The sequence below is a fragment of the Columba livia genome, chromosome Z (assembly GCF_036013475.1).
Source record: "Columba livia isolate bColLiv1 breed racing homer chromosome Z, bColLiv1.pat.W.v2, whole genome shotgun sequence".
Lineage (NCBI taxonomy): Eukaryota > Metazoa > Chordata > Aves > Columbiformes > Columbidae > Columba > Columba livia.
The window spans coordinates 84,392,332-84,413,348 of NC_088642.1; the positions used below are offsets into that span (position 1 = coordinate 84,392,332).

General features: G+C 53.7%; 1 protein-coding gene across 6 annotated transcripts in view; it reads right to left on the minus strand.

Annotated features, from left to right (window-relative positions):
* ZCCHC7 (zinc finger CCHC-type containing 7) overlaps positions 1-21,017 on the minus strand; it is a 143,660-nt gene that overhangs the window by 37,137 nt on the left and 85,506 nt on the right. For 5 of the 6 annotated variants that reach the window (XM_065046606.1, XM_065046600.1, XM_065046604.1 and 2 more), the window contains exons 5-8: positions 18,272-18,315; positions 17,018-17,140; positions 16,566-16,736; positions 5,447-5,482 (exon numbers count right to left, since the gene is read on the minus strand). In XM_065046606.1, the coding sequence (XP_064902678.1) occupies positions 5,447-5,482; positions 16,566-16,736; positions 17,018-17,140; positions 18,272-18,315 (374 nt within the window). The remainder of the gene's footprint in view (positions 1-5,446; positions 5,483-16,565; positions 16,737-17,017; positions 17,141-18,271; positions 18,316-21,017) is intronic. The other variant, XM_065046605.1, reaches the window with a different exon arrangement.

Below are 21,017 nucleotides of genomic sequence, written 5' to 3' on the forward strand. Positions count from 1 at the left end.
CACGGCCACGGCACTGCCAGGGCACCGCCACAACCACGGCCACGGCCGCGGTGCCGGGTCAGCGCCAGAGAACGCGGCAGCACCGCGCACACCCGCCGAGCTCCTCTGCAAAACAACTGCTCGCTCTCGCCAGCTTAAATATTTTTTGCTGGAGTCAGACTTTAAATTTCCTCCTTCTGAAAGCCACATTTCTTTTAAAGGCCAGAGCTGACTTTAAGCAACGCTGCCTATGTTTTCATTCCAGGATGAAAGTGTCAGGCCATGAGGAATTTTAATAATGCATACAAGGAAATCCGAGCGCAAAATTTAAACACAAAAGATGCATTGTCCTTCCACGCCTTTTACGCACAGAGGCCAAAACAGCCAATTCCTGGTTCACCTTCTTTTATGTAAGTGGATTAAAAGTAAGATTAACAAACTGTCAAAAAGCATGTTAAATGATAGCTTCTGCCAGCTACAAACTCTGACGGTTCTAAAGCTCTGTTGGTGGCCATCTTGTCCCGGGAGCGCGGCGCGGGCGGGTGAAGGAGCCGTCCTGCCCAGCGCCACGCGAAGGGCTGTTCAAAACGAGCCATCCCCACCGAGACAAACCCCTCCCCCGAGCAGGATCTGTGCTCTAACACACACATCCAGACCTAGAACTGAACACAAAAACAAAATTGCGCTCTGCCCGTTTTAGGGGTGGAATATCACTGCTCTGTAGATATTTAACGAAGAAGATAGTAACACTTGCAACGTTAATTCCTATTTGAATATTGCATCCACATCTTGCTGCTGCGTTGGCCTGGCCACGCTCGTTCTGCTCATCACGAGTCCCTCTGAACAACGAGCGCTGCACACGCGTCTGCGCAGCCAGCATGTACCCCCTCTTGTGCCAAATACCGAGACGGCCGTGTGCGCATCCTCAGGGTGCCCGGGTGCACCACACAGGGTCTGTGTCACCCACCAGGTGCACCACACAGGGTCTGTGTTACCCTCCGGGTGCACCTCACGGGGTCTGCGTTACCCACTGGGACGCAAGGGGACAACGCGCAGCCTCACGCCTGGAGCAAAACCCGGGTCACTACGCGCTGGAAATAGATTTCCTCTGTATCCTGCAGTGATGTCATCCGCTGGGTGGAAACGCGGCTGCTCACGGCAACACAGACCTGCGCCGTGTCCCCGGGTCCCTCAGCAGGACCATAGGTGCAGCAGAACTGCACCGGCCCGGCGAGGGACACGGCGCTGCCCGCAGGGACACAGGCCCGGTGCAGGGACACGGACACGGCCCCAGCGTGGGGACACAGACACGGCCCCAGTGCGGGGACACGGACACAGTGCTGCCTGTGGGGACACAGACATGGTGCGGGGGACACGGACACAGTCCCGGTGTGGGGACACGGACACGGTCCTCGTGCAGGGACACGAACACGGTGCTTCCCGTGGGGACACAGACATGGTGCTGCCTGTGGGGACACGGACGCAGCGCTGCCCGTGGGGACATGGACATTGCGCAGGGACACAGACATGGCACTGGTTCAGGGACGCGGACACGGCCCCGGTGCGGGGACACAGACATGATGCTGCCCATGGGGACACGGCCCTGGTGCAGGGACATGGACACAGCCCCGGTGCAGGGACATGGACACGGCGCTGCCCGCAGAGACACGGACACGGTGTGGGGACACAGACACGGTGCTGTGCATGGGGACATAGCACTGCCTGTGGGGACACGGACACGGTGTGGGGACACAGACACAGTGCTGCCTGTGGGGACACGGGCATGGTGTGGGGACACGGACACAGTGCTGCCCGCGGGGACACGGACACGGTGCGGGGACACGGACACGGTGCGGGGACACGGACACGGCGCTGCCCGCGGGGACACGGCTGCTCCCAGCCTGGCCTGCCCAGACCCCGCTCCAGCGGCTCGGCCGCCGGGGGGCCCGTCACCAACATTCTGGTTTGTTGGGAAACCGCAAAACCGAACCGAACAAATGAGAACTGTAAAGTCCCTTAATTTCACAAGTTTTTCCAGTGACTTCTCTATATTTTTTGTAATTAGAGGGCTATAAACCGGGCTCTACCTGAGTACAAAATATTTAATAAATTCTCCACCTTTATAGCTGAAATCCGAAACAGCAAGAGAGAGGGAACGGAAAGAGCCGGGCGCTCCGAGGCCGAGAGCGGCAGTGCCTCAGAAGGCGAGGGGCAAGCGCTGGCCCTAGGAGCCCTCACCGCGCTCCTCGGGTCTGCGGAGCATCTGGCGTTTAGGAAGACAAAACTGTAAGCTCAGCTTCCTAATAATCCAGAACAAAGAGCTCCACGAGACCCCAAATGCCCCGTCTGTGAGAAAACCACAAGTATTGTTATTTACACTGCGGTAAGCTATGATCAAAACTGTTTATCCGGATCTGCCAACAGAGCCCTTGTGTTAATATCTGAATTGATATTAAACCCTTTGATAAACATAAGCAGGTATCAAAACCAACCTATTTATTGGAAATAGATACCTATATGAAGAAAAACTTAAAATACGTTTCAACCAATGTAATTTCCCTTTTCGGATACAGAGAGAGCAGGCACAGGGGAAGTGATTTGTAAGAGTTTTAAATCACCGTCTTAAAGAGGTTATTAAATATTATTTTAAGCCACAGTGGGAATAGGATTGTTCTGCCGACTTTGATTGGTTTTCTTCAGAATAATTTTAGTTAACAGAGTTGAAAGAGCAAGTTTAAAGAAACTAACTTCATCCAGTTATAAAGCTTTGATTATCACAGACCCTTTAAATTTAAGCTTCATTGAATACAATATGATAATCTTTTTTCCTATCAAAAGGCAAATTAAAATATTCCGTTTATAATCCCTGTTGCTGTTCCGACTGCTCGCAAGATTTCCTGCGCTGGCAGCCTGTTTGGGTGGAAATAAGACATTTCTGCCCACACAACAAATTATTTGTAACGTGCCAAAATTTGTCACCACAGCCAATGTAAACAAAACCCACCGCCATCCATAACCGGGTTTATTATTTAGTCATTGTTCCCGTCCGCCCGCGCTCCGTGCAGGGCTACGAGGAGTCAATAGATGGCAGTCCACCTCTTAGGAAAGAGCCAGATAACGAACACCACCACCAGAAGCTCCACAAAGAGAAAGGTGGAAGGTTCCACAAGCACTCGCAGTAATTAACTAAGAACACACAACGCAAAACATTTGGACAAACTTTGCAACGGCCAGAAACACCACGGAGCCGCCTCCCCTGCCGCCGCGCAGGCCGCGCTCTGCTGGCGCCGCGGCACCCGTGTGCGCGGCACCGCCACCGGCGCCCCGGCACCGCGGACGCGGGACCAGCGCAGCCCCAACGCCGTGCAGCGGCCGCCCGCGCCGGCAGGAGCGCCTGTTCTGAACCGCCAAACGCACTAACCAGGCTCTGCACCGGCACGCTGCTGCGCTCACGGGGCAGCAAAGGACCTCACCTTGCTAGGTACAATTACACAAATATATACAGTACGGGTCATTCTGACACCGAAGTTTGATTCTGGCGAGAACACTGTTCTGCTTTGGGTGCTAAAGAGAACATTTAATAGAATAACAAAAGCTGGGCCTCACACATTTAAAGACGCAGAGAGCGCAGCTGCCTGAGGTGCAACATCGCAGACACCGAGCCCGCCTTTCACCTCACAAATTTGTAAATTCCAGGCTTAATCTGCCAACTAAAGCGAGCCTTCCCGTGGAAAACGGACACGTGCACACACGCCAGAAATGTGAATCATTTGCAGATAATTCGCAGTTCACTGCAAGCTACAGAATTGTCCGTCAGTCCCGACGGCCTGACTGTCGGTCTGTCTCTGCAGGCCAGGTTTGACCACACCGCAAAACGCCCCTAAATGCACGAGGAATTTCCAAATGGGCACTTTTAAGCACACACTCGTGTTTGCAGCTGCACTTCACAACCAGAGCTCGTTTGACAAATGCGGTGAGATTTACACCAAGCAAAGCGTGGGTTCAGAACGGTGTCCGCCAAATTCAGGTGATTTGCAGCCCGGACGCCCCGGGCTCCCCGGCTCCGCTCCCCACGAAATAAACACTTCCTAAGTGCTGGCTGACACTCATCTTTTGAGGAATTTTCAATGTCAAGTAAGACTAAAATAAAATTAAATCTCGCACCTCAGTGAAAACCACAGCCCAGCAGATCATTGCGTCTGATACAGACATTGCATTATCAGACCCCAAACACCACGAGCACTTCAGAAATCAGTTCTACAGGTACCCTCAGGGGCTATAACGAAACAGTGTTTACCATTCTCTTTCATGCAACTAAAACAAACAAACAAAAATACACCTGAACGTGTGGACGCACCTTCTGCTCATAATGATTTTTAAAAGTCTGTACCAATTCTGTTTAAAATAAAAGTAAATGCTCAGAAATGAAGAAATTCCAAACCTGATCTTTGTTTTACAATAATTACGCAGAAAACACAAGGAATAGGCTTTAAGCAAAGATTTCTCATAATGACTGGATTTAGAAGCAAACGCAGAAAACAGCGTTTCCCCACCACGACGAGGTGGAGGCAGCAGATCACAAACCCGTTCCCCTGCTGCTCAAAGGAAAACCCGCAGCAACACCCCCACGGAAAAACTCCCCTGCTTTGCCTGGGAGGACAGCGGCGGTTAATTACCTACAACTGATAAACACTACCAGGCTCCTCTGGATGGCAACGACAGCAAAGACTCAGAGAAACAGCACACGGGCTAATCCTTAAAGGTGTTTCTGGGTATAATAATTTTACAAATGCATATATTCAAGATTCGTGATACCAATCCAGTTAATATTGTCTTAACCAGTTAAATATTGATCCAAATTTCAGTATTATTCAAATTCATACACATCTTGTTTTATTTTTATCTCTATTTTACATACGAGCAAAAAGCTGAAGGAGCACAGTGGTGCTGTTCACAAAGTTCAGTTCTGTTGTTTCAGCGATTAAAGATCAGCTAACGCAGGCCAGAAAGTTACACCCGTGTCCTCACCAGCTGGAATTACCGGCACAAGTGTGTAAACTGCACTTCTCTAATTACCGCCTCTGCTCTAGCTGAGGTTTCTTTCACTATTTAAAGAGAAAGCTTTGCCGCACGGAGTGATTAATTACCAGCATGTGGGATACCTGATGGGATTATTGCTTCTGCGATAATGCAGCCCGACTTAAAACTTCGCCCTCTTTAAGTGTGTAAATGTGGTGGCCGAGGGCAGAGAGCTGCGCTCGTCTAACGATCACAGCACTAAAATGAAACCACAAGTTCTAAAGATGTTTAAAAACACTGACAGTGTTCATTGCATTCTTCAGCTCAAAAACTCCTCAGACGTTTATTATCTCCTCGCACAAGATGCTTGTCTATATTTTATGGTCAGCAGTTCACAGAAGAGTAAATAGGCTGGGTGTAGAAGAAAATAAAAGGTGTTTCTACTTACAGTTAGGTGATACTGCCTCCATATTTCTGGGCAAGCCTGGAAAATAAAAATATTGATCAGCGAGGAGCATGAAACAAGGTGCTTTACAGCCTGTTGGTTTTGGCATAACACAGTATCCACCGGTGTCGGTCACAGGAAAATAAGAAGCTTAACTGAAAGGGTCTGCATTTCAGCTTCAAAAACCTGGCCAGACAGTTTAATTGAATTTTACACTGGTTTAGCACACTCCCTGCCGTTGTCAGGAAGCCAGTAGCAGTTCTGCCTCTGCCCTTCTCGGAAGGCTGGAAGTTCGGGCGAGCAGCTCCCAACCGCAGCGACTGTTAATGCTGCTGAACACACAAAATTAATGAAAATGCTGCATTTTATGGCACTTTACATTTACGTAGAGTTTTTGAAATTAAATCACAACACACTTCCCTTTCACAGAGGAACAGAAATATTTTAGTATTTTGTACGTATCTCTACACTAATCACAATATAATTGTTACACGTAATAATCCTTGGTAGCTAATGTCAGACGAGTTGCAAACAAGAGGCAGAGCAGAGTGCGTTAGTGTCTCTGTTTCCACACTGGCTGGGTGTTTTCAGCCGGCCGGACCCGCACACGAACCTGCGAGTGCACCCATTGTGGAACGGCGCGCGGGGCCGGCTCAGCCGCCGCGGGCACAATGGGAACACGGCTGGCGGGAACGGGAAACGCGGGTCTCCTCCAAACACAATCAGAGCGCTAATGACGGGTCAGGCAGGGGTTACTTTCTCAAGGGTTCTCAGTGTTTCCGCATTCACAGCCCCGCTGTGCTCTGCCGTGACCCCGAGGCACCGGCGCACAGGAACCGCGGCGCTCTGCCGCCAGCGAGCGCGGCGTCCGGCGAGCGCGGTGCCGGCACCGCACGCAGGCCTCGCCCTTCCACCGAGACAGCTCCCCGGTCACTGCAACAATGAGCGACTGGTGCACCAGTCTCTATTTTCAGTGTCTTAAGAAGAAGTTTTAGTCATTCCGTGGTTTCTACATAATAAGCTGCAGCTCTGATTTCAAGCGCTGAAGCCTCACGACTCCTTGCAAATGAGTACTATTAACATTTCTTTAAATTTCAAATAAATTTTTTGCTCACGCCTAAATTCTTGCCTTCTTTTATTCTGACAAAGCTCGTTAATTAAAAATACCCACCCAACAACCAATATTAGTAACTGAATCTCTCAAAAAAGTACCGAAGTTTTTGACAGTCACCCTATAGCACATACGGTATGTTTTTCACGGATGTGATGGAAATTATATTATTTATTATTCATTCCATCAGTAACACAATTTTCTGGAGAAAAATCTACAATCTGTTCTGTGTAATGGCTCGACATTTCTCCTCTTACTCAAACACCACATGTAAATATTTGAGTTTTATATTAATATTTCTATAAAGACGCGCGTGAGGTCCCTCACATCTCTAGCGGGAGCAGATACGGCACCTGACGGTTCGAACACCCTCGAGCTGCATTCGGGTGCAAACAAAGGGATTTTCCTCACTAACTTACACGGGATCCGGAGGCGACACGAACGCCCCACACGCAGAACACACAGAGCGCCCCGCGCACAGAGCGCCCTGTGTACGGAACACCCCGCACACAGAACACCCTGAGCACAGAACACCCTGAGCACAGAACACCCTGAGCACAGAACACCCTGCACACAGAGCGCCCCGTGTACGCAACACCCCGCGCACAGAACACCCTGAGCACAGAACACCCTGAGCACAGAACACCCTGCACACAGAGCGCCCCGCGTACGGAACACCCTGAGCACAGAACACCCTGCACACAGAACACCCGGCACACAGAACACCCCACGCACAGAACACCCTGCACACAGAACACCCCACACACAGAACACCCCGCACACACAGCACCCCGCGCACAGAACACCCTGAGCACAGAACACCCTGCACACAGAACACCCGGCACACAGAGCGCCCCGTGTGCAGAACACCCCGCACACAGAGCACCCCGTGTGCAGAACACCCTGAGCACAGAACACCCTGCACACAGAACACCCTGAGCACAGAACACCCTGCACACAGAACACCCTGAGCACAGAGCACCCCGCGCACAGAGCGCCCCGTGTTCAGAGCGCCCCACACACAGAGCACCCGGCACACAGAACACCCTGCACACAGAGCACCCCACACACAGAGCACCCCGTGTACAGAGCACCCCGTGCACAGTGCGCCCCGCACACAGAGCACCCCGTGTACAGAGCACCCCGTGCACAGTGCGCCCCGCACACAGAGCGCCCCGCACACAGAGCACCCCGTGTACAGAGCACCCCGTGCACAGTGCGCCCCGCACACAGAGCGCCCCGCACACAGAGCACCCCGTGTACAGAGCACCCCGTGCACAGTGCGCCCCGCACACAGAGCGCCCCGCACACAGAGCGCCCCGTGTACAGAGCACCCCGTGCACAGTGCGCCCCGTGCACAGAGCACCCGGCACACAGAGCGCCCCGTGTACAGAGCACCCCGTGCACAGTGCGCCCCGCACACAGAGCGCCCGGCACACAGAGCGCCCCGTGTACAGAGCGCCACGCACACAGAGCACCCGGCACACAGAACACCCTGCACACAGAGCACCCCGTGTTCAGAGTGCCCCGCGCACAGAGCGCCCCGCGCACAGAGCACCCGGCACACAGAACACCCTGCACACAGAGCGCCCCGTGTTCAGAGCGCCCGGCACACAGAACACCCCGTGCACAGAGCGCCACGCACACAGAGCACCCCACACACAGAGCACCCGCACACAGAGCGCCCTGCACACAGAGCACCCGGTGCACAGAGCACCCGGCACACAGAGCACCCCGTGTTCAGAGCGCCCCGTGTTCAGAGCGCCCCGTGTACAGAGCGCCCCGCACAGCCGTCCCTCCCTCGCCGCTGACCGGGTGCCCGGGCTCAGCACCGCGGTAGCAGGCAGTTATTTGTACATTAGTTCTGGGTAGTTTTCGATTACCACAGTGTCCCCAGACTAACATGGTTGAAAAATCGCAATCAATGAGTTGTCATATACTGGCAAAATGCCACTCTGTGATATGACCTTTACTCACCGAGCAGCTATTTAATGAAAATAATAAAAAAATCACTTTATTTTAAAATAATAATTGGGGTTCTTTTCGTTTTTTTCCTTTTCTTTCACACTCTTTTCCCCTGGACACAAAGCCACCAAAGCGAAAGCCGGCACGCGAGCGCAGGAGAGCGCGGCCGCGTCAGCCGCGCAGCCCGCGGAGGGGGTGCAGCCCGTCCCGCGCCCCCGCCGCCCAGGACGGTCCCAGGCTGTGACAAAGCCTCGGGGAGGCAGGACGGAGGTGGTGAGGGAAAACTGGCCAAGCATATTTCTTCATTCAGATGGTGATTCGGTGTAATACTTTTCATCATCACAATGATCACTTACGAACTTCAGAAGTTGAACACAATAGTCGAAAACGGATGCCTGGCTAAACAACAGCGTTTCAGAGGATGCCATTAACCAGGCGTCCTATTACCCTGCATCAGCCCAGAGTTATTGTCTGTATCTTCTATCACAGAACGACAAAACATATAATTAACAATTACTGCTGAATACTGGCTTCTCAAATGAAGCAAAGAGGTTTGCTACGGAAGAGAGCATAACCAAATACAACAACAACCGCCGAACCTGTGATTTTTATTTATTTAACAGCACTTAACCACGAACGGCCCTCGTTTGAAGGAAAGCCCTTGTGGCACACGAGGATGGCAGTGGCGTGATGCACCACACTAAATAAAACTGCGTTTATTTCCAGCACAGCGCTGTGCCCTCCCCAGCGCCGGCACAGCACCGGCACAGCCGCGGCGCCCACCACCGCCGGTATTTACCAAACCCGCGCCGCTCTGGCCACAGCCACGTCCAGTTAATTTGGGAGGGTGATTATTCATACCCGGGCCTGACCCGGCCAGGGTTGCCACACCACACGAATCAAGGCCGGGCACTGCGCATTTTGACCCGTACTGAATTTTATCAGGCGCTAATTATTGTTTTACCAGAACAACGGCTTAATGCATCTGTTGTTTAATTCCCACTTCCCCATTCTCCAACGTGAACATCAAAGGAAATAAAACACTCAATCTCAAACAGCCCCTGACAGCAGACCAGGACTCGAGCGCTCAATAGACGAGGCCCTTGCCACCAGTTCTCATATTTCCACAACAATGAGCAAACACAAAACCAGCGCTAAGCGGCCTTTCCTCTTTCCGCCCGGAGCCGGAGCCGGAGCCGGAGCCGGAGCCGGGGCCGGGGCTGGGCCGGAGGGCCCCGCCGGGCGGCCGCGGGATCGGCCCCGCCGAGGGAAGGAAAACCCGATACTGTATGTGGCGTATGAATAACCAAAACGCACGCGCTGACAGGAGAGCGGGACGGGCCCGCGGCTCCCCGGGAGAAAATGTAGCTGTGATGAGTGACAGGGCTTTCAGGAAATATGTTCACAATCACAGACAGTGAAGGCCATGACCTAGATCGTTTAAGAGCTTGTCTTGTCAAATTATCAAAAGCTTCTTCCTCTCTGAATAAAGAGTGACATAAGTGAGTGTCAGAAAGCTGCAGGCTGACAAGCCAAGCATACAATAACAGCATGCACGTCACATACTTGCCGAACACCGCCACGGCTAGCGGCAAATCTTAATGAGAGCGCGGCTGGCCCAGGAGACTTGGGTCCCTGCTGGCACAGCTACTCATCTCGCAAAAATCCTTCAGCTCCAAGTCAGTTATGGTCTGACACAACGACAACAATTACTAAACACAACTTTTTAACAGAATCCTCTGGTGTTTTGTCAAAGCGGCGGCTGCTCGAGCTGCCCCGCCGCAGGCCACCACAATAAAACAAAAGATTTGCCAAAACACACATTTTTCATCACCTCCGCATGGGAACTGCCGCGGAAAACACACAATGCTTCCCTTCAAAACCGCTCCTGCACGAGCAGATGTCGAGACCTCTCCCGTGCCGCCGCTAACGCCGGCACCAACCAGCTCCCGGTAACGCGGGCTCACGGTCACCGGCAGACGGACGTGGACTCACTGCGGGTGCGAGACACGGGGATGGCGCTGGGGAAGGAGGGGAGCGGGGCGGACCCCGCGGGCTCGTCCCCGTGGGCAGCACGGCACGGCTGCAGCACGGGCACAGGGACCCTCGGCAGCACCGGCTGCGGGACACGGGCCAGAGGTGCCAGGACACAGGGAGGAGACCCGGCCGAGGTCCGGGCTGGCCCCGGCCACGGGCAGGCTGTGCGGGGCATGGGGACACGGCACCGAGGCTTTACCGGTGTGGGGACACGGCACTGCGGCTTTACCGGCGTGGGGACACGGCACCGCGGCTGGACAGCCCTGCGGACACGGCTCTGCCGGCGGCGCGCTCCTGCTGGGCTCGGGCAGCTCCCCGAGCGCCGCACGCCGGGTTTGCCGCGCACCGAAGGAGACGCGGTCCTGCCCGACGCGCGTGTCCCCGCCACGTCCCCGGTGTGACGCTCTTCCCCACCCTGCAGCTGGCGGGGGAGATGCACACCACGACACCCGTGACATCCACCTAACTGCCACCAAGCCCGCAAACACAGGGCGCTCATGGCAAGGGGTTTTCAGCTCATATATACACAAGTATATATATATGTACACACACATATATAATACACATCTATACGTGCACACAATGTTGCATGAGGCTGACGTGTCTTTCCCAGGCGGAGCAGCAGATGGTCAAACAGCCAAACTCAAACCTCCAGAACCACTCTGCCGGCTGACCTTCCTGCGGGCACACGGGGCTGCTGCCAACACGAGACCGCTCCAAACACCCGCCAGGGTGTGCCAGGGAAGGTCACTGGCCTAACAGATAAACACATTTTCCTGGAACCGTCCTACGTAACTTCAAACCCTTTCAAACCAAACTATGCGAAGTACCTTGAGCTGCTTCATGTTCACTTCTGGACAAATGTGTGACCATGGGGAGTCTGAAACAGCCTGCGCACAGGAGCTTGTTCTGCATCCTTTGTGTCACAGTAGAAGAGAGTGAACCTTCCAGAAACGACAAATTACAACTTTCCTCAAGCTTTCAAAGTATTTTGTAACAATGCAAAAATTTTAGAGAATATCTAGGATTTTCTCCAACACTGTACAGACTGCTCTATGACGGCTGCATTTCCAGAGTCTCGTGGAGAACTTTGGACTCACGTAGCCCCAGGCTCGGGGTGGTTTGCGTCCAGCTCCTACAGACACCACAAACACCCCAACAGCACATACACAACAGCGCCTGTAACTTGGCCTGGTGAAACACTCTCAGGTGTCCAACAAAACGCCCTGTGGAGGACTCGTATTTCCTTACAGAACGTAACTAGCAGAGGCACAGGCATCTGGATCCGTTACTGTGATCAGTTCACGTTGCCCACACTACGTGGGACCGCGTGGTCTGTAACCGTGGCCACGAGCCACGCGCGCCCCTCACGCCCCGCACGCGGCTGCTTCGCCCAGGGACTCTGCAAGCCGCGCAAGCTCTGCGTGTCCACGGACATCCCACGGGTTTCTGTCCCGTGAACTGCCCCACGTCCCCGAACCAGAGCAGAGTCTGCGCTGCTGCCGCGGGAAGAGTCCCACAGGGCTCCCGGCGCAGGGACACAGCCCCTCTGCCTCTTCTGACCCCCTCCCGCTGCCCTCGTCAGACGCCGCTGGTTCTCGTGCTGGGAGGAACCAGCACCGTTGGTCCCCAGACACTGTCACGGACCCAGGGGCACCCCTGCATCCCGTTTTGAGGCTCTTTGCAGCCTGTGGTCACCTCTTCCAGGCTGAAGAGTTTCCACTGTGCTGAGGGACAGAGAGGGACCAAACCCGCACTCAGGCGTCCAGTGCTTTCCTGATTATTCCTCATGTTTCACCAGACTTTTCACAGCTTTTGAACTATGAACTGATTTTTTTTAAAGGATTATATCTCGTAACTCTAAGATTTCAGTCCGGAATGGTAATGGTAAGCTCAGAGCCCATCAGCCCATTTACAAAGATGGGATTATCTTGCCCCAGGCATTTTCAGACTGAGGGCCACCCCAGCCCACCTGCCGTCTCACCGCGCCCTCCCCGGTGTCCAGCAGTCCCTGGGCCGCTCTCCACAGCCCACAGCACCGGCACTCTGAGTAATTCAGTCTCCTCAGCAAATCTTGTCGCCCTATTGTCCACCCTTTTCCATGTCACACTAGCATATCCTACCTTTATCCTCTTATTCCATGCCTGTTTAGTTTTCTTAAAAGCTTTTGGTCAGGAACTCTGTCAAATGCCTTTTGGAAATTGTAGACTATGTCAACTGGATCGTGTTTACACACATGCCTGTCGACCTTCTCCTTTGAAGAGCTCCAGAGGCTCCCGAGAAGTGGGAATTCCGTTACAAAAGCGCTCTCGAGTCCCCCCACGTATATCACACTTCTGTATCCACCCCAGCACGCCGCCGGCTCGCTCGGGGACGCGTGGGGCAGGTCTGGCTGCCCAGCCCTCCCCGCCACCCCTTTCAGAGCTGTCATTGCGTTCGCCCCTCAGCACGAAGCAGAAGGTCACACGCTGCTGTCGCTATCTGCCTGTTTCACCTTCCGGCTCCTCTCCAGCTTTTGGGTCATTGTTACCCGGTTCTGATAACGGGTTAGAACTCACAGGCTACAGTAATCCTAACAGTCTCTTCAGTTTCCCACCACAAAGCAAGAGTTCGGTGCAGGAGCGTCCCTGGTTTCTTCCCCTGTGAATGCCACATGCAAAACAAGTATCTGCAGGTTGCCAGCAGTGCCCGAGCCTTGTCCAAGCGTTCCCTTCACGGCCCGACCACCCGCCGCCCTGACACGCTTCTTGCGCTGGCGCGAGGGAACATCTCTGCTGCGCTCCGCTCGCGAAGCGCCGCTGAAAGTCCCTTCCGGCTCCACCCCGCGTGCCCCTCGTGCCACGGGGCGGCACGGGAGCTGCGAACACAAACCTTTGTGACCCAAGGCGGCCCGAAATGAGCAGAACAAACACACGCTGCGATGCTCCCGGTCACCTACACAGCTTAGGCAGGGTTTAAATTTGGGGACGACAGAGGAGTCCTCATTCTTTACAGAGGAGAATATTACTTTAAGAGAACTGACTTAATAAAGTGTGTAAAACAGAAAAGGTGTCAAGAGATGCAAATAATGGTTATAGTTCTGTCTAACTGCTTACCAGAAAGGGGGTGCAGAAATGCGCCGTTCACGTTTTCTAAATGGTACTGTGCACCTGTTTTCAACAGCTCTCAGCAGAAGTACAGCTAGACGAGGAAGACCCATTTTACATTTCTGACATTCAAATACCACAGGAAACAGCAAACTCTCGGCTGTGCCGGACACCATCTGCTTGCTCCAAATACCGTCTCCTATGTAATGAACTCCCACTTTCCGTCCCCAGCGCCTCGCGCTCGGGGCGGCACCAGGACACGTCCCGCGGGACAGGACGGACACATGGACACACGGTCCCGCTCCGGCACCTGGAACCGCTCTGTCCTCCACCCACACCCGGTGTCCCCTGCAATGGGGTTGAGTTCTCGGAGCACGAGCGATACCAGGACAAGAGTAATTCTGATAAACATCTGTGTGCAGCGAGAGGGAGGAGACGGCACAGGATCTCTGTCCTTCCTTGACCAAACAGAACAAATAAAGCTGGAGGAGACACCTAGGAACAGATTCAAACACTGCCAAGTGTCAAAAACCCAACGTTTAGGGTAACTGAACAGGTATACTTGGAAGACAGACGTTTAAGCCGCTGCCTTCAGATAGAAAATTAAGAAGGAATGTACGCGGATGTTATCACAGCTTGTCTTTTACCCTATCTTTCTGTGTTTAATTTGAGAAAAAATATCATAAATGTCAATTGCTACGTACAGGACATGTACGACAACAGTAACATCATACAAGGCTAAAAAAGATAAAGGTATGTTTAATCACACTTTAATTTTAATCTGTGTTTTATTTTAGCAGACTGTATCAATCTACTTCTGTCTCTCTCCTCAGTCCTTACGGCACAACCGGTGCCACCGAAAGCTCCAGGGGAATCACCGAAGGAACACGGTGAATATTCCCGCTGACCTTGCGGAACACGGGGACAGATCCTCACGTTCCAGCCGCACCTGAACCGCCGCAGAGCGGGTGACGGGCCCCAGCGCACAGCCGGCACCGGCGTCGAGTCCACGCTTTAAAGCGCAGCCCGGCGCCACCGTGTCCCCGTGAGGCGCCACCGTGTCCCCGTGAGGCGCCACCGTGTCCCCGTGAGGCGCCACCGTGTCCCCGTGAGGCGCGTGCGCGCACACGCACAGACGGGCGGGGCGGGGCGCTGTGCACGTGCACGAGCACGTAAACAAGACCTTCCCAAGTGCCACGTTTCTCCTAAAGTGACAACATCACTGCAATATACTTGTGCCCGCCTGTAACTCCACAGATCGTTCATGGTAAATACAGTTACTAACCTTCTAAATTTTGCTTCTTTGGCCAAACTCCTTTACTCTTCTACCAAACTTCCAACTGCTATAGCATTCAACACTTTCTTATGAATAATAAAGAATGCTTTTTGCCAGAATAGTTCATCCTGCACCAAAACTTGACCTGAAATTATTCATCCAGGAAGCAAACATTCAAAATTCAGTGGTGTCCAGACTTGGGTCACACCACGCTTAAAATTAAAAGTTGCTGGTTTGTGAATTCTCTAAATTGTAATAAAAAAACTTCTGTTTATACATAGGGATGTATTTTGAAATACTGATTGAAGGCTTTACTTAGGCTGGATGATGCTTGTAATAACTTCAAATGCTGCTGTTCAAGACCTTAACCTTCCCATCGCCGTGCGCGGTGGCTCAGGACACCACGTTCCTCACCCGCCGTTCCTGCGGTTGTTGCAGAACTGACCAAACACACCGTGCGGAACCACAGAACCACAGATGGTTTGGGTTGGAGGGCCCTCCCCAGCCCCCCAGCCCCCTGCCATGACAGGGACATCTTCAGCAGCTCAGGGTGCTCAGAGCCCCGTCCAGCCTGGCCTGGGGTGTCTCAGGGATGGTTCATCCACCACCTCTCTGGGTACCTGGCACAGGCTCTCACCACCCTCAGGGCAACAATTTCTTCCTCATGTCTAATCTAAACCTTCACTCTTGCAGTTTGAAGCCGTCACCCCGGTCCTGTCACTGCGGCCCCCGTGTAACCCTCTCTCGTCTTTCCTTCCCCTGCGAACCCCCAGTGGCAGTAACAACAACTGGGGGCAGACCGCCAGGAGCAAGACAGTTTGTGCTTGTTTCAAAACGCATTCAGAAGGACTGAAGCGATACTTTTAAGAACGGAGATCGTGCTCTGAAAAGTGTGTTTCCATAATTGTACTGTTCAACAGTGTTGACATAGAAAGTCTCAGCCAAACGAAGTCCCTGGACTGACGTCCCAGCTCGCCCCAGTGCAGGACACGGCGCGTGGGACGCCCTGTGACACACCGCGGTGTCCTTACACAACACAAACATTTTTAGCATTTTCTTGTCACACCGGTTTTGTGACAAAGTTACTCATTTATCCAAGACAATTCCGAATCCTCAGTAAATTCTGACAGCAGAATGTACGTGTGTTGCGGGGTCTCCATCTCCCCACAAAACAACTGGGAACGCTAAATGCCTCTCAAACCCATCCAGACATCAGTTTAAACCTCTAATAATATTCTCATTGATGAATATGTGATCACAGTGGAAAAACACGTATCTGGAGCTCTTGGAGCACCAGAGCTGCTCTTTCTTCTCGCTGGCGTGCCTGCACCACGCCACGTCTCCCGGTTTCAACCGTCCTACACCTTCCACTCGACAGAAACGAGGACGTTTTCACCACCTTCACTAACCTGGACAAAACCAAGCTAAAGAGTGAGTGTTTACGGCACTCCGGGTGTTTTCTTCGAGCCACTCTTCACAACAGCTGTGACACTGTTAGGTAAGGACCAGCTACAATATTTCACATGCTTATGAAAATACAAACTATGTAAAATCAAAGAAAATACGAAAGAAGTGTGGTAGCTGTAGACTCGTTTTCTGACAGACGCACAGCGGGCGGTGCCGGCGCTCTGGCGCGGCGGTACTCACGTCAGCGTAGTGTCCCTTCATGTGGCAGCGGTGGCAGAGCTTGCTCCAGCAGGCGCGCTCCAGGCACTGCCGGTAGCAGTGGCCGGGCAGGCAGCAGTTCAGGCAGAAGCGCGCGGGGCAGCCGCTCTGCAGGTGACCTCGTCCCCCACACAGGCAGCACGGCGGGACCTTCTGCGGAGACATGAACACAACTGTGTCAGGAGAGAACGCTTCAAAAGAGTGCGGACAATTTAAAAATCAATAGAGGAAATGAAGAACAAACCGCCCCAAATGAATGTCTACTGCTTTCCAGAACTGCAGGGATTACAAGCACAACAAAAGCAGAGACCTCCACGAACCAGACAGATCTTGTGCAAGTTACCCTCCCACCTGCACCCCCGGGGCGACGCTGCTGGCGGCGAGCGCAGCGCATCGCTGGCAACGACCGGCGCGGTGGCGAGCGGCGGCGTTACCTTTGGCGCGGGGCAGTTCTTGGACAGGTGTCCGGCCCGGCCGCAGTTGCGGCAGGTGACGGCCTTGTCGGCGCTGTAGTACCGCGCGCCGTGCCGCGCGCCCCCGCGGTTCGAGATCTGCGCCTGCGGCGGGAGAAAACGTTCAGCACTGGACCCCGCGCTCCGTGTCTCTTACAACTCCACACGCCTACGGGCCGTCGAGACGGAAATCCAGCCTTTTACAAGTGCCACTTACAGACGGGTTTGAGCTGGGTAATTCTGTCACAGGGACATCTGCGCTGTCTGGAGGAAAAGTACTGTCTCGTGCAAACTCCCACTTCAGGACTTCACTTTTTTTGCCGTTTGAATTCGTAGTTATGAAGTTTTACTTTCCGTTGATTAGACAACACACTTTCACTCTCTACGCTATTTCATGACAAACTGGAATTTTTCCCAGAATACGAATATAAATACCATTAATTGTAAATGCAAGTTACACGTTCCCTTGCACACACTAAAGGAAACTTCTTGGACAAAGTACAATGCTATACAAGTCCAGACCCAACCTGCGATTTGCAATTGTAAAGAAAGATTTAAAAAGGAAAAAGAAGGAAAAAAGAGAAGCTGGCAACAACTCTCCCCAGTGACCTCACACACACTTTGTGCCGGCAGACAACTGGAAAACCTACACCTTCAAACTCTATTGCTTAGGAAACACCACCATTTTAAAAATGAAAATAACCCGGGGCACGTGAGCAGAAGAGCAACAAAAATACCATTTCTCTTCAGGAAAAGTCTGTTAATGTCACTGGATTTTGTAATTTTTACTGAATGCCGGGAAGTGAAATGGAAGGAGTTGGGCCAGAGCTGAACGTTGTGCTCTGGGACACGGTGGCACCAGCGGGAGGGTCCCGGTGACACGCTGGTGCCACAGGAGGGTCCTGGCGACACCCCCATGCCCCAGGAGGGCCCCGGTGACGCCCCAGTGCCACAGGAGGGTCCTGGTGACACCCCCGTGTCCCAGGAGGGCCCCGGTGACGCCCCAGTGCCACAGGAGGGTCCTGGCGACACCCCCATGCCCCAGGAGGGCCCCGGTGACGCCCCAGTGCCACAGGAGGGTCCTGGTGGCACGCTGGTGCAGGGACACCGCGCACTGGGACCCTCCTCCTGCCGCACAAACACCTGCAGACAGACTTTTCATCCCCTTTTCTTCGCTCTGCTCGTTGATAAACATAAACACAAAGAACTGTGGAACAACTTGGTTGTCTGTGTTACCTCTAAGTCTTTACTAGAGATGGACCAGTCCACATCCACGTCTCCTGAAAAACAGAAATAAAATTAATTATATTCAATATATATTAATATTTTTCAATAATATATTCAACATTGTGTTGATTGCAGTGTTGATTGCACTTATTGAAACAGATAATAGACTTTGAATGTACAAAACCGGACAAACTAGTTCTGTCTTCAGCACAGGAAAGCTATGGAGCTGCCCGGCACCCAACCTGATTCACCCTAAAAGCAGCACACGTGCCTTTGGGCGGGCTTTGTTTGTCCAGCTCCTGTGCTGCCCCCGGTGTGAGCTCGGGGCACGTGTGCCATTCCGAGCAGGGACTCAGGGCAGGTTTAGCGTTCCGGGCAGGGCTCAGGGCAGGTTTAGCGTTCCGGGCAGGACTCAGGGCAGGTTTAGCGTTCCGGACAGGGCTCAGGGCAGGTTTAGCGTTCCGGGCAGGGCTCAGGGCAGGTTTAGCGTTCCGGGCAGGACTCAGGGCAGGTTTAGCGTTCCGGGCAGGGCTCAGGGCAGGTTTGCCGTTCGGGCAGGTTTGCAGGTCTGGCGTTCCGGGCAGGGCTCCGGCACAGGCACGACCCAGCGCCGCCTGCCCGCGCCCGGCTCGGTCCAGCGGAGCACACGAGCAGCAGCCGGCGCGGCGCTCAGAACACCGTTCTGCTCCGTGCGGGTGTGCAGAACCGGTGTCCTCAGCTCTGCCTCCGACTGCTGAAGCCACAATGACTTTATGCAGAACCACAGCAACTCAGACTGTAAGCTGAGTAACTCTATTGCAAACCAGGGTCTGGTAATGTGCAGTAAATCAGGACGACACAGTAAATTATTGGCTGTCACACCATAACCCTCTCACACAGCCTAGGACTGGCAGAAGTGAAAACATCAAAAAGGAAGTAAAAGGCCCTAAGCTAAAAGAACGAGGCTGCAGGGAGAGCTGTTGGAGAGCTCCGCGTTCACCGCGGTTCAGCTCTCCCCCGTTACGGGAGGGTTCAGGTCAGCAGCGTGTTCACCTTGCCTGTACTTTACAGCAACCATTACTACTTGTGTCTAAATTAACCCTTTTTAATGGAAAGTGTGCCATCCTGTTCCCACAATCCAAACCTGAACCATCTACATGTGTTCTGAACACAAATCACAAGAACATCAACATTTACAAACTACAAATACCCCAAACAAACCACAAAAAACTATCCAACTGATTTTGATTGTACTATTCCATTACAACAAAAAGCAAATGACTAGAAATCAAAATTGTATGATCTATACTATCAGCTTAACCCTTAGTTACTGAAAAAGTCCCTGGGTATGTCTCACGAACACCCAGCGGGTGCTTTAGAGCACGACACCCGCTTGCTGCTGGTTTTCACCCAGCAGTCAGGACTAACACCGGCTGCTCTAGCCCGACCACCTGAAACAGTTTTGTCCTTGACAGCCACTAACGCCAGCACCGCTACCGCCCGGCACAGAGGCGCCAGTGCTGAGCCAACCGGCTGCTCGTCAAGCAATCTGGACAATGTGTTGGGATGAAGTCACGGTACATGCAGAACTGGCGCAGCACGAGTCCCAGCACAGGCTCCCCGGCTCCTCCACCCGAGCGTCACTCAGGACACCAACCATCACCCACAGCCACGGGACCATCACCCACAGCCACGGGACCATCACCCACAGCCACGGGACCATCACCCACAGCCGTGGGACCATCACCCACAGCCACGGGACCATCACCCACAGCCACGGGACCATCACCCACAGCCACAGGACCATCACCCACAGCCGTGGGACCATCACCCACAGCCACGGGACCATCACCCACAGCCATGGGACCATCACCCACAGCCGTGGGACCAACACCCACAGCCACAGGACCAACACCCACAGCCACAGGACCATCACCCACAGCCGTGGGACCATCACCCACAGCCACAGGACCATCACCCACAGCCGTGGGACCAACACCCACAGCCACGGGACCATCACCCACAGCCACGGGACCATCACCCACAGCTGTGGGACCAACACCCACAGCCGTGGGACCATCACCCACAGCCACAGGACCATCACCCACAGCCGTGGGACCAACACCCACAGCCATGGGACCATCACCCGATGACGTGGGACCATCACCCAAAGTCACGGGACCATCACCCACAGCTGAGGGACCATCACCCACAGCCACGGGACCATCACCCACAGCCGTGGGACCAACACCCACAGCCACGGGACCATCACCCACAGCCACAGGACCATCACCCACAGCCGTGGGACCAACACCCACAGCCACGGGACCAACACCCACAGCCACAGGACCATCACCCACAGCCACAGGACCATCACCCACAGCCACGGGACCATCACCCACAGCCACGGGACCATCACCCACAGCTGTGGGACCAACACCCCCAGCCGTGGGACCATCACCCACAGCCATGGGACCATCACCAACTGCTGTGGGGTCATCACCCACAGCCACGGGACCATCACCCAACGCTGTGGGACCACCAGCCGCTGCCGTGGGACCGTGTCTGTGTCCCTGAGCTGCTGCTCCGGACCCCGGTCCCCGCAGGGAGGACGGAGGGGACGGCATCCTGCCCGGCCTGGTCACAGGAGGGGCCTTGTGGGTGAGCACAAGGGAAAGTCAGGCCTCTTGGTGTCTAGTAATTAAAGGTGACGCCAAGCACTGACGTATTTGAGGGCATTAGCTATGCCTGGAGCCTGCTGAGGAAACTCACTCAT